The sequence below is a fragment of the Eublepharis macularius genome, chromosome 12, assembly GCF_028583425.1.
Source record: "Eublepharis macularius isolate TG4126 chromosome 12, MPM_Emac_v1.0, whole genome shotgun sequence".
NCBI classification, from domain to species: domain Eukaryota; kingdom Metazoa; phylum Chordata; class Lepidosauria; order Squamata; family Eublepharidae; genus Eublepharis; species Eublepharis macularius.
This window is the reverse complement of record NC_072801.1, coordinates 70,775,974-70,790,563: the sequence shown is the minus strand read 5'-3', so window position 1 is coordinate 70,790,563 and position 14,590 is coordinate 70,775,974. Positions and strand designations below refer to the sequence as shown.

Genomic DNA, 14,590 nt, shown 5'->3' with positions numbered 1-14,590 from the left:
GGATATAAACTGGCTTTCTTAGTAAGTTAAGCTAAGCAAACCCTTTGCCCACTTCCATAGATATTCCTTAGCTGCTTTCAGGGCAGAGTGGCTATTAAGGCCATCTAATTGGCTAATGGCCTCCCTCACCAGGGCTTGGTCGACCCTGTGGTGAGAAGGGCCCGTATGGGGTAGGTAGCAGTTGGCTAGCTTACAAGAGGAGGTGCACATAGCCTACAGGGCCCAGGGGAAGTGGTACCTGGCCCACCTAAAGCCTAGGCAGTTGGGGATGGGAGGTGGTGCCCAACCTGCCCAAACTTCATCTGGTCCAGGAGAGATGGTGTCCACACACCCAAGCGCGATGCAGGGGAGGCTCAAAGCCCACTTGAGCTACCTTGGGGACATGGATACTTAGCCAGCTGGGGAGGCAAACAGAGTCTCCTGCCATGACTCCTTTGGGGGGTGGGTCCAGGGGAGCTTGGGCTCAGAGCTGTTATCCAGGGCCATTTCCCTGTCCTTCTCCATCCCTTGCTGCTCGAGTGGAACTACAGTTAGCAATAAACATGGTTTATTGTGAAATAATATGGCTTTTCCTTATCAACTGCTTTCTGCTGTTCAGTTTAGGCAAGAATATAAGGATATAGCATTTGGGGGAAAAGATGCAGACCAGTAATCCAGCACTGGAGGCCAAGATGGAGAAGATCTCCACAGCCACCATGACCTTTCCTCTGGTGCTCAGATAACTTGGAACAAATGTCAGCCAAACACTGCAAAAGACAAACATGCTGAAGGTGATGAACTTGGATTCATTAAAACTGTCGGGCAATTTCCTGGCTAGGAAAGCCACAATGAAGCTGATGGTGGCCAGCAAGCCCATGTAGGCCAAGACACAGTAGAACATGGTGACCGAACCTTCATTACATCCCACTATAATTTCTTCAGTCAGTGAGTGTTTGTCAAGATCTGGGAATGGAGGAAAGTATCCCAGCCAAATAGCACAAATGAGAACTTGAACAAAGGAGCAGGAAAAGACAATGGAATGTGACAACCTTTTCCCCACCCATTTCCGGAAAATGTTTCTTGGCCTGGAGGCCATGAAAGCCAGCACCACAGTAATGGTTTTGGCCAAGACAGAAGAAAGAGCCCCTGAGAAGATGATGCCAAAAGTTGTTTGTCGAAGGAGGCAGGTCACCTTGTTAGGCTGTCCGATGAAGAGCAAAGAGCAGAGGAAGCAAAGAAGGAGGGAGATGAGGAGAATGTAGGTGAGACTTCGATTGTTGGCTTTGACTATTGGGGTGTCGTGGCGCTTAATGAAGATCCCAAGTACCAGAGCAGTCATCAGAGAAAAGAAAACAGCCCCAAAGGCCAAAATCATCCCCAAAGAATCTTGAAAGGACAAGAAGCTTGGAATCTTAGGAATGCATTGATCTCGATGCTTGTCTGGATAGTAACCTTCTTGGCAAGTGGTACAGTAATCCATATCTGAAAGAGGAAAAGAGGAGTGATGCAAGGCTATTGCAATTATTATCAGAAATAAAAAAAAAATACTTTTCCAGGGTCTAACTCTGTACTTAGAAATCAGATCTGTAAACATTTTCAGACATGAAAATATTTGATATGTTGTTGTTGGGGGGCGTGTTTCTATTTGAACATCCTTTGTTCTATAGTAACATTTGACCTTTCTGACATATAATGAAATGAGAAAATGAAGCCCGTTCTTGTTGGTGGAACTTTGTAGATCAGAGATGGGAGCCTAGCCATGCTTTTTATTGTCTTCCAATGTTCTTGCTGGAGGGATTATCCTTACAGTAAATTCTCATTGGAGGAGAACTTACAAGTTCTACTTCTCCACAGCTGAAGTCATTTGTTTTATTTTGCATTTACTCCCCCCGCCATGCTATGTTGATTCTTTAGCATCTGATTGTGTATGGATTCCCAAAATAAAGGGGAAACTTTACCCAATGTTGCCAGAAAAAAATCTCTCTAGTAATGCCCAGTGACCACTTTTATTCACCTCTGTTGGACATAAAAGCTACTTTGTCCATCACATGTCTCTGAACATTTTATTTTTCTAATTGCATGATAGAAAATAACTGGAGAAATGGATAATAAGAAATCACTTTCTTTGGCCTCAATTTCACATTTCCCAAATGTACAGATAGTAAACTACCCTCCCAGGCATCGCTCCTGAACACCTCCACAGAATTTTTTGATATTTGATTAGATTATTTTTCACTGTTGCATCTTCTACCTTCTTGGTTTGACACCTTGCCTTCTGGACATGGAGGACAATCATAGCAGCAAAATTTCTCCCCCTCCTTCTTTTTCCTGCTGTAACCAGGATAGCAGATGTCATTGCACAGAGAGAAGGGAGGCACCTACCCTTGAAAAAAGGAAAGATTTGCTTTGAGCTGATGATTTTTTGAGGAGGATAATTTATGCATAGGAAGAGAAGGCAGCATGGTATAACCCACTCTTGTCAGATCTCGGAAGCTAAGCAGGCTTTGAACTTGGATGGGAGACCCCCAAGGAAGATTCTGCTCCTCAGTTGCCTTGACAGCTCCTTGCTGGGGCTGCCATAAGTCACTTGCAACTTGACAGCACATATACACACACACAATATAAGTGCACACAAATTTTTAACTGATTTCCTCCCTCTCTGAGTTCAAGCAGTATGTGAAAAGCACAAGGTAATAATTTTTTAAAAATTAAAAAACTACAAAGTTAAACCATTGCACATTACAGTAAACATATGACGGAGCTTTATATATTGTCAGCACATCCAGGCCAATATTGTCTATTCTACTCTACTCTGACAGGCAATGGCTTGTGTTTATTGATTTTTTTTGTATCTATAGTCTGTTATTGTTTGTCAGTTTTTGTGTAATTGTGTTTTTATGTTTTTTTTTCTTTTTTATTACATAAAATTCTCAACAAAATCCCTCCTGGAGTTAATTCCACATAGTGGTGCTATGGCTGCCGCTGCCAACAAGAAGCAGCAGCATGAATCCTGGCTACCACAGAATAGACCTGTCTGATTGAGAGTAATCCCAAAAGAGCCTGCAGAGTTGACTTAAGTCAGCACTCTGGCCGTTTCCACGTGCTGTTAAAGAGACGGGCTACTTACTGAATGCTGGCGGGTTTTTTCACAGATTCGAGATGCCTCCGATTTCAAAGCGGAAGCAGGCAGTTTGTTTTTCGTCTGATCAGTGTCTTTTCTGAGACCGGGATTTCCCACTCTTTCCTGTGCCGGGTCAAGGACGCTGATCAGACAAAAGACAAACTGCCTGCTTCCGCTTTGAAATCAGAGGCATCTGGAATCTGTGAAAAAAACCCGCCAGCATTCAGTAAGTAGCCAGTCTCTTTAACAGCATGTAGAAATGGCCTGTATATCAGAGAGGCCATTGTTCAAGTTTGTAAGTCATGGAAGTCTCTCCGGAGAAGAATCAGAACCCTGAACTGAGCAGAGAAGCAAGTAGACAGCCTATGAAACGCTGTCCTTATTGGCTTAATAAACAAATTAGATGAGCAGCTCGCAAACTCTGGGCTGCTGCATTTTGCCCTCAACGATACTTTCAGACTATCTTCAAGGACAGACCACAGGAGACCATGTTACTTGCTAAGAGCTTATACAAGTGCGGTCCAAAGCAGACAGAATGGTTGAGTCATGAAAACTAGACAAGTTATGACCTTGTGGAGATGATCAATGGTTCTTTTAGTTACAACATCAACCTGTTCCTCAAAAAGGAAGGATGGGTCCAGTAATATTTGAATTGTCTCTGAAAACATTACCCTTTTAAAGAGAAGTATGTCAGTCCCTTATACAACATCAGTTTTTCCATTAGCATCGCCTCAAGTCGTGTGTGTTTGGGTAATTCTGAGGTGAAATTATACCAAAGATTTGCTGTTTCCTATTGTATCAGTGGCCAGGTCTACTGATATCCAGTATCCCCCCTAAGATGTTCCCAGAATGGATTTCAGAAACAGTAACAGCCCTCCTGAAAATCATGACCTTCCTGAAATTCTGAATTGAAATTAAAACAGAATTTGTGAACATCCAGAAAAATAAACTTCCTGTGTGTGATTAATCAGATTAATGATGCCATTATACAGTTCCTTGCACTGGAAGGGATTACAAAGTCATGCATGAAGGAAAGATTCTACTTTTTCTTCTAAAATTTAGTAACAATCTTATTCAATGGACCACTATGAATCTTGCCATTTGAGAGACTATGCTGTTATTATCCCACCTGAGTGAGGGCTTTGTGCCACTCAATTCTGTCCTCATCGATGGTGAGCTCTTTCCCTGGAGGAGCCCGCGGATCCAGCCTTCCCACTTTCACTCGGGTATAGGAGTTATTTGGGAAAGTGATCAAGTTGGTAAGGTCAAACCCGGCTGCTAGTTCCCCATGCTCATTAAAGCGAATTTCATCTCCAGCACTGTTGTTAAATGAGATCTTCTGAAGGCATGAATGCATCTAGAAGGAAAGACAGTGGAAGTCAAGGGGACAATAAATTTTTGAAATCTTCTCTAGGAGATTTTCAAAGAGACAAAAACCAGTTTATGAATGCAAGCAGTTTGCACATAAAGATATCAACAGACAGCATTTCATTCAGAGTGCTAGATAAGGCCAAAGAGTAGGCATGTGAATCTTGGTGGCTTTATAGATTTCTAAGATGTTCTGAAGAAATGAATGAATCGAGATGGAAAGAAAGAGAAAATCAAGGGAAATATAAAGCTGCGGTGTATACTCTATTGGTTTTGATTCTGTTAGTCTCTGAGAGAGGAACGAGTTTATGAAAGCAATGTATTTTTCTTTGAAGTTGTTTGACATAGACAAGTTAACTGTCAAGTATGGGCAAAGAGTATCTGGTGAATCCTAATGGCTTTAACAATTTGGTGTCATTCTCAGGAAACTTCTAATAAGATCCAGATAGGTCAGCCTGGGAATATCTGCAAGACCAAAGGCAGCCATGAACATTTTTAGGATTCTGGAATATGCAACCCAAAAGATTTCAGGTTGTTCCTGGGCTTTTGGACAGTTCAGGGCCTCTATTTTGCTGCTCTGCCTTGCTGGGGCATCAAGAGTCAGAGGTGAGACAAAGGATGAGTACCAAAGTTCCTTACTGATTTCATGGTCAAAGACGGGCTGATTGTTGCAGCAACACATTGTGGAAGCAGGCTGATCATTGCACAATACAACAACACATTGGAACCTTAGTTATGACATGAGAGTTCATCAGTGGACAGCAATTACCTGCCAGGGCTTCATCCTCAGAAGATCCCGTCTGCCCCCATCCTCCCTTGCTCTTTCTTGGGCTCTACATGTTTTCACATTGTGTAAGGCATACGCCAGAGCATGGACAGCATTATAAATACTATAGCTGTGGCCTGTCATAGCCCTTTCAAAAAAAGGTGCTCGAACACTCTCCAGTCTCTCCTCTCCTGTACACAGTTCACTAACGGTGGTTGTGTTAATGGAATCTGGAAGTGCACAGTCAAACACTTGTTCCCAGAAGTCCTTAATAAAACCATCTTTGTTTTCCCAGGTGGTATTGATGGTCTGAAGAAAGGTTTGGAAACCTCCAATCTCATTTGTGTGAATTGCGAAGGAAAGAGCACCATGGAACATTTGTACGTCAACACCCATTTGAAATATATTGAAGGCGAAATCCATCTGGGCGGTCATGATCCACACCTTTCCTGCAGAGGTCAAATATGGAGTATCTGGTAGCCTTACTGTTGCTGAGGGCAATATCAATATAATTTCTGCTAGCCACATAATGGTGGATGCTTCTCCATACACAACGATTGCATTAGCTTTACTGTTCAGTAAATCAGAACTATTATTGTGACAGTAGTTGTACATTTTTGAGAGACTATCAACACTGATACTTCTTGATGTCCTTATTACGAAGGCTGAACAGATGCCATGCCTGAGAAGCATCAGCTCCAGCGCCTGCAAGAAATGTTCTCCGCCTTCATCATCCATAGCAACGAGTCCAAACCATCTCCACCCGAAATGCAGAAGTAGCTGGACAATTCCCACGTACTGAAGGGCTTCATTGGGGACCATGCAATAAAAGGAAGGGAAATGGACTCGATCCTTCACAAGTGATTCAAATGATCCATAAGAAATCTTAGTAATGGTAAGAGCACTCATTAGCAAGGAAGGCAAGAATAAGGGCACCTGAGAATATATACTCATTATATTAATGTACACATTTTCCTTTCAGGCCAGCTTTAAGCCATAGTATCCCTATGGTAACTTATGTACGTGTTAATAAAAGGCTCTGTCCGTCTGCCCATTTGTTCATCTGTTTTTCTGTAGCAGGTGTAGATCCACAGAAAATAAATCCGGTGCCTCAAAATCGGCCACTGGCTTCAGGATAGGGTTGCCAGCTCCAAATTGGGAAATTCCTGGAGATCTGGGCGGGGTGTGTGTGAAACCTGGAAAACCTGGAGAAAGTGGGGTTTGGGGAGGGAAAGGACCTTGGCATGGCATAATTCCATAGAGTCCACCCCCCAAAGGAGCCATTTTCTCCAGGTGAACTGATCTCTGTGGCCTGGAGACCAGCTGCAATTCTGGGAGATCTCCAGCCACTACCTGGAGGTTGGCAACCCTACTTCAGGATGATCATGGGAGTTTATTTATTTAGATTTCTAAACCACCCTCCCCCATAACCAAGCTCAGGCTGGTGTACAACATTCTGATACAGTTCCAACAGCATAATTAAATCACATAATGAAATATATAAATTGCTACAAATTCAAACCGTCAAACAAGTCAGAAACCGTTAAAATAATGCAATCTGCAACTACAGATGGCTTTAAAACAGCATACACCCTTCCCTCCATATTGGGATGGATATGGTGGTAAACGTTGCTGTCCTCAGCCATGAGCCTGTCAGAACACTTCTGTCTTACACATCCTGTGGAACTGCATTAGGTCACATAGGTCACGGATGTCACCAGGCCGAGAGTTCCACCAGGCAGGCACCAGGGCCAAGAAGGCCCTAGCTCTGGTTGAGAACAGCCAGACATCTTTTGGGCCTGGGATCACCAGGAAATTCTGATTTTCTGAGCACAACACTTTTGGGGAGACATACCAGGAGTGTCAAAAATGAAGGGAATCGGAAGCCTCCTTGTCCCCCATGATTGAGACAAATAGCTATTCCACCCACCCCCACTGCCAATGCAAGCTACTAATGTTTGGTGATTGCGACAGGCATAACTCATTCGAAAATAAAGCTAGGAATCTCAAAATTGGCCAGCAGCTTCAGGATGTTGGTGGGACTTGCAGTAGCCAGAATGAAGGGAATTGGACCAGGCATAATCAGCAGAGTTGGACCTGCAGTGTAAGCAGTCATGGAGAAATTCCCCTGTATGTAAGTTCCCTTACTCCCTGGACAAAATATACCAAGTAGTTTATGAGGAATTATGTTGGTCGCTTTGATGACACTCCCAAACATTACTGATATGGTGACTAGCTGACACTAAGGTAGAAAGTACTAAGTAATTCTTCTCCAAAGGTAATGTTCATAAAGTGCTTAGCATATTGTCTCTGAGACCAGAGTCCCAACCAGAAGCAAAATCAAAAGGATTAGATCCAAACTGACAACAGCCCACCCAGAACAAACCAGCAATGGAACAGAGTTCCTTTGGTCGCCCCAGATCCAAGTCTGAAATGGAAATATTTTCAGTGCACATAAACTGCTAGCATATTCTCTCTGAGACCAGAGTTCCAATCAGAAGCTAACGCAAGCAACAAGGAATAACACTCAATCATAAAGCCCTGCCAATTAAGGTAGGAAAAGTGTTGACCAGTGAGCCATATATATATTTCTGTGGGCATTCGCCCACCCTTGACCCATTATGCAGGAAACAGGAAGCTTCCTATTATCACTGGTAATTTTGGATCCATCTTTCCAGAAATAGAATACATGTGAAATCAAGAAATGCCGTCGTATTCACTCATCCCACCTGTGGTATCATATAAAGACTGGAAAGTTCTGCCATGCGGGAGGAGGTGTCTGATCCCAGTCCTCCGATGATTGCTATGAGACCTTTCTGGGCACCACATTCATAGTTGGGGATGAACTTGTGTGATTTGAAGAGCAGGTCCATAGTGGTACGGTAGGTCATCCATGCATCATTGTAGCTGTCATAGATGTGGAATCCAAGGGTGGTGTTGGGTAAGACTGCGGGATCCTCATTGATCTCCTTGATGGCAAAAACCAAAGCCAGAACGTGCTGGTAGAACTTTGTTATCAAACTGCAAATAAAATTAATTTTTGTTTCACAGGGGCATTCAATCCATGTTTATTACAATATTGGTTATAAAGAAGCAAGGAAGAGCCCAGCTCGGTTCGTATAATGGCTGATCTTGTCCATCCTGCATACTCTACACCTTTGTACCATTTGTAAATCAACATGCCTTGAGCAATTTTTTTAAAATTTATATTTGAAAAGAAAAAGACAATAAACAATACATAAAGAAACATAAACAGAATATATAACAGCACGTTTAAGTTACAAAATATTATTCCTCTCCATCTCCTTACTTACTTTTACTCAAGATTTTATACTGAACATTTTATATTTAACATTCTATTTAACATTTTATATTCAATATTTTAAAATATTAGTTTTCTAATTGGTCTGCTCCCATAGTAACTATTCCTAGTTTTTCTTAATTTCCAGCTACATATTCAAAAAAATCTTTTCATTTTTCCTGAAATTCTAAGAAAATTCTGTATTATGCATATAGGAAGTTAATTTAGTTGTAGACTGGCTCCTACAATCCTGTTGGGATAAAATTGCCCAAGCAGCCATCAGGACAGTTTAATCATTCTTGGTGGAGGGAGTCTTCCAAAGGCTTCAAAGGAGACAGTTATTAGAGGAAAAGAATGAAAAAATATATAGTATCCTTCCTTCATTCCTTAGTTTATTCAAAACGTGTACATTTATTTATTGACCAACCAACCCATGCACATAAAAATTGTTCTCTTTTTCTAAATTTGTCAGAATTAATCTACAATCATACCAACATAGAGAAGAATGTAAAGATGAATTAAGATAGAATCATATATAATTTGTTAGGGGCAAAATTGACTCCTTACACAGGAATATTAGCAGACGTCTCAGAAGGGGATTTCTGGAAGAGAATTTCGGGGGAAATACGTAAAATATGAGACATTATCCCACCAATGACGATTTCTCCTGGCTGGTACCACTCTTGTGGAATCTGAAGAGGTTCAGTGTGAGCACATTTCATTGTCTGCCCTTCGCAAACTTCGTGAGGGAGCAGGATTAATAGCTGCAGCAGTATCACAAACTCCTTTCTCGCCATGGACTCTCTGGAGTTGATTTTCAGCATCATCACTAACATCTGCGAGGCTTAAACAAGGTGGATGGGATTGCAGTGGATTCTACGACAGCCACCATACTACTATAGCTACCCTCATCACCATTGTCTTTAGTCCCAGCAGTGTTCCAAAAGTATGTTTGCATGCCAGTTGAGAGACAATTGGCACAGACAGGGATGCTGCTTATCTGTAGTCTTTAATCTGAGCTTTGAATGACAGCGTGAGTTTTATAAAGAGAAATATCAGGCTTCGTGGTTGAATTTTTTTTCCTGGATTCCTTCTGGAATGCCTTTTGAGCTTTGTCCATGTGAATCAATGACCATCATTCCGCTAATTACAGGAGAGGTAATTACCTCTGCAAGCCTTTTGAACTGCTAAATCAGCAGAAGTGCGGGAGCAAACATATTTTTCTGATGTTGTTTCATCTCCTTTCTAGAGGGAGGGCTATTGGGAGGATGGGCTCAAGATGACCCTCAATAACCTTTTGGGATGGAATTCAAGAGGAAGTGGGCATCCTTAGAACTGCACTGACACGGCTACAATATGGTACTTCCTTCTCTAGGACAAACGGTTTCCTATCATTGTCAAGGTGCACCCACATTGGAATTTAAGTAAATTTTAAAGCATTGATTCATAGGATATTTGATGGATGTTGAAAAATGTTTTGTTCAGACTAAGAGTCCACTAGGCTTTAATAAATGAATGAATGAATGACTATATTGTATATGGCCATAGGCCTGCACAATCCAAAACCATTAAAAGCAAAAAAAATGCAAGAATACAGATATAATTACATAATTACATACATATAAATAAATAAATGAAATCTATCGTCATTTCCTCCCTCTCCCTGAAAAAATCTAATAATACAGGCAGGGAAGATATGATAAAAAACATTTACACTTAAAATGAAAAGAAGCTTTCCAGAACAAGCAACTGAGCATAAGGCAGATGCTTCTGAAAGCTCCAGGTTACATCCTCCCCAATTGCAGACTAGCTCATAATGAAAGAGGAGGGGGGAAACTTGTGAAACATGAGCTATATTTTAAAGGAAGAGAAATGTCATCTGAGGCTTACTCTGAAGACGGTTAAGAAAGTTCACCAGATGCAAAATTGGACATGAAAGGTTTTAACATGGTCCTGCGGCAGAAGTTATATTTAACTAGCAACAAAGCCCATTGTGGGAAAAAAATACAATGGGTTCTAGAAAGGGGCGGGCGGGCGGGCAGGCAGGCATTCACTCCTCCTCCGTCACTGATTCCAGCTGGTGAAGGAGAGGGCGGGCATTGCATCTGCTCCATGCCTGATCTGCCTGATCTTGGCTATGTGAAGGGGTGATGGGTTTGCTACCTGCTCCATGCCTGATACATGCCTGGTAAATGGGGGCGGGCATTGCCTCCTGTTTTGTGCCTGACTACAGCTGGGTGAAGGGGGGCCATTGCCACCTGCTCCGAGCCTGATCCCAGCTGGGTGAAGGGGGGTGGGCATTGCCACCTGCTCCCTGCTGGGTGAAGGGAAGAACAGGCATTGCCTCCTGCGCCGTGCCTGATCCTGATAGGTGAAGGTGGGTGGTGGGCTTTACTACCTGCTCTGCTTCTGATCCCAGCTGGGTGAAGGGGGTGCAGGGATTGTCGCCTGCTCTGTTCCTGATTCCAAATCGTATCACAGAAGGCTTCCCCCGGTAGCAACAACAATAAAGGAGCGGTTAAGAACCGCCCGGGAGTATGAAGAATTAACGAACTGATAGAATCAAATTTTCATACACTCAAACTGTGTTATTCAAACTGAAATAACATATTTATAACAATTAATGCTCATTGATCAAAACAGGTAGTATCTAATTCAGCAATTTCTTTTACAGAAAGTTTGAACAAGAGTCCCCAACAAGAGGACCCTAGGGTGTGGTGGCAAAGCAAGATGTAACACAGGTAGGTCTTATTGTTGGTGCTAAGACCTGAAAGTAATTGTATTTTCTTTTCCTTTTCAGATGATGTAAAGAGAGAATGAGAATCCAAAGGCTGAAATCCCCAGACTCAAGCTGTGCCCGGAACTTAAGCCAGCAAAACGTCTTTCAGTTCTTCGTCCTTAAAGACTTCCTCAGGGGCAGCCATTTGTGTCTATATCACACATATAGAAAATTAAACACAAACCTTCTAATGCGTAAGTTTGTTACATGTTAGCAAAATGTTACATGCTCACCCTTGCAGAGTCTCATTTCATACATGCCAAATACAGCACCCAGTATGACGCGGAGAAATCCTATGTACCATGACTCAGGATAATCTTGCTTATATGCAATGATATAGTTAAAGGTACAACATATACTAATGTAATTAAAGGTACAACATAATGACATAGAAAAATACTACGTACCAGAGCTCAAGATGAATCTTGCTTACATACAATGATATAATTAAAAGTGCAACCTCTACTAATGTAATTAAAGGTACAACATAGTCACTTTGTAATCCTGAAATTACTTACATACTTTTTGTTACATATACAGTATGCTTAACCATCAAATTGATACCAGTACATTAGTTGTCAAACAGGAATTATCCCAGAAAACATTTCAAGGACAGCTCATTGTTCAGTCCCTTTGGTGACATAGTGCCTAAAGTGTGAATCCACTTCGCCTCTTTGCGAAGAAGATCCTGTTGCTGACTGGATTCTCTGGTGGTAGTATAAAGTCCAACTGCCTTAATGTCCTTAACATCATGTCTCTTATCTAGAAAGTGTTGTGCTAGAAGCACCTCTTATACCTACTCCACTCCTAATACCAGCTGGGTGAAGGCAGGAGGCGGGCATTGCCACCTGCTCCCATCCTTCTCCTGGCCTGGGCTTCCCACTATGTCATGTTTTCTGGAGGGACATGGTGCCTTGCCTAGGCTTCCCTCCATGGCAGCGCCCCTCTGGTGGTGCACCGTGGTATAAAGTGAGTTGTCTGAAATACGCTGACTCAGTTATATAGATTGGTATTATCACTTTAAATGGCTCAGTTGCTGATTTCTTTGTTGTTTGTCTAAGTGCTGGTATGGATTAAAAAGGGTGGCACTTAGGTCAAAGATAGGGAGAAATCCTAAGCAGTTAAGTCCCATGATGTTCCATGAGCTTTGCTCCCAAGGAAATGTTCTTAGGATTGTTCTGCTGTTCCAACGTATTTGCCTACAACTGAAGTTCAGCTGCCACGTCCCTGCTTCACATCGCAATTGAGTTGAGCTGTGATTGGTAGGCACCTCCCCCCCATGCAATTTAATTTATCAGCTTGCTTTCTACCTTCCAGATATTTCTTAAAACTATGCTATGCCAGGTGGAATTTGTAGGATGAGTAAAACTGATCTGCTTATGCAGGCTACCTCCTTGCTCCGCTGATAGCTAGTTTTATTCCACCTTTTGTTTGTTTTAATGTTGTTTTTCATTTCATTGTGGTTAGGGAAGATGTGAGCTTTACACACCACACAAATTTAGCAGCTAAGCATACTATGACCTGGATGGCCCAGGCTAGCTCAGTCTTATCAGATCTTGGAAGCAAAGCAGGGTTGGGCCAGGTTAGTACTTGGATGGGGGACTGTCAAGGAAGTCCAGGGTTACTACGGAGAGGCAGGGAATGGCAAACCACCTCTGTTTGTCTCTTGCCTTGAAAACCTTATGGGGTAGCCATAACTTTCCTCCTATTTGTTGGTGCTTTACACACAAACATACTATATTCATTTGCTATGACTGCTTGTGAGCTGATCTTTGGGCATCTTTTCTTCACCACTTCACAAGCTCACCTAAATGGAGCTAATTCTCTAACACAGCAGTGTCAGAACTTTGCAGTTCTCTCGCCTTTCTCTGCAGGAACAACTCAGATGGTGCGAGAGGAGGGAGCTATCACATGGAAGTTGCAGTGGTAAACATTAAAGGAATTGGATAATCTTGGCACATACAATTCCCAGAAACCTGTACCTCCTGCTTTTTTGAGTTGTCTGTGGTTGTCTGTGGCAGGAATAACTCATCTGAAACTAAAGCTAGGAAACTCAAAATTCAGGACAAAGCAGTATAAAAGTGTTCTAGGATGGAAACAACCAGAATCACTGTGGGGAATTGGATAGGAAGATGTCGCCAAATTTCACAAAACACTACATCAACAATATACACTGAGTAGAATATCCACTGCTGAACAATGACATTACATCACTTTGGAAGACAGCTTCATTCACACTATGTCAAACTGTTTCACATTGGTAGTAGTAAATCAAAATTCAAGTCCAATAGCACCTTAAAGACCACTGAAATTGTCCATGATATACATTTTTGTGAGTTAAAGCTCATTTTGGAGTGAGACCCAGGCTGGAAGTCTTAGGATATAAACATAGCCCCCCTCTGCTACCAGGATGTCCCAACACAGCCCCTTTTACATTGGCATGAGCCCAGCAATAATGTGGTGTGGTCCCTGAGTGTCACCAATGTATCCCCAGATACAATGGCATGTCCAGGAAATATACCAGCAAAAGGAGGGGTGGGGGGATTCACTGAGATCCAAAGCAGGTCAGAATTTGGTTTAGAAAAGTACCTGTAACGTCACGTTTCATGAACCATGAACTTTCATGAACCTGCCCCGGATCATGAACTGGTTCATTTTGGTTCATGAACACATCACTTTTGTGCCAGCAAATCACCACTTTTGGGATCAGCAGAAGGTCACTTTCAAGTCATCAGAAGGTCTGCAGAAAGCCCAACCCCCCCATTGCCTAGGAAACTGATTGATTGGCACCAGGCTGTCTGCAGTGACAAACCAAAAAACGAACCAAACAAACCACCCTAAAGTTCGTGGCGGTTCATCAGAAATGGGCTCTGACAAACTGCTGGTTCACGGCCTGGTTTGTGACGAACTTTCGTTCGTATTTCAGTTCGTGCCCTTCTCTAGTTTTCACATCTCCTGGGACACAGCCAAGCAACAAACAGGCAGGTTACTGAGCAATGGTTTTTTATAAGTTCTCACAGGTTTGCATTTTTTGCATTTGATTTGGGCAAGAAAAAAGAAAAGCCGATGAAGAGTCAAAACAGCCAAGATACTGGGAGCACTGTAGAAGTCCAATTCAGATTAGAGCAGCCTGAAAGAGTGGGGTTTAACTTGTCCATTCCTGAGCAGCAGAACTAATCCAAATCACACTCCCCGTGGCTTTAAAGAAAAGAGAAGCAATGGGCACATACTCATCTCTTTTTTTCCCTTTGAAGAGCTAATTGAACTGAAGTACTT

The 14,590-nt window shown here is 42.3% G+C and overlaps 1 protein-coding gene across 1 annotated transcript; it reads right to left on the bottom strand.

Annotated features, from left to right (window-relative positions):
• Positions 1 to 547: 547 nt before the first annotated feature.
• Positions 548 to 9,332, bottom strand: LOC129339767 (vomeronasal type-2 receptor 26-like). The gene is made up of 6 exons (XM_054994349.1): positions 9,103 to 9,332; positions 7,964 to 8,255; positions 5,238 to 6,170; positions 4,230 to 4,457; positions 2,231 to 2,357; positions 548 to 1,461 (listed from the first exon to the last, which is right to left on the bottom strand). The coding sequence occupies exons 1-6, from the start codon at positions 9,330 to 9,332 to the stop codon at positions 548 to 550; spliced, it is 2,724 nt and encodes a 907-aa protein (XP_054850324.1).
• Positions 9,333 to 14,590: the final 5,258 nt, after the last annotated feature.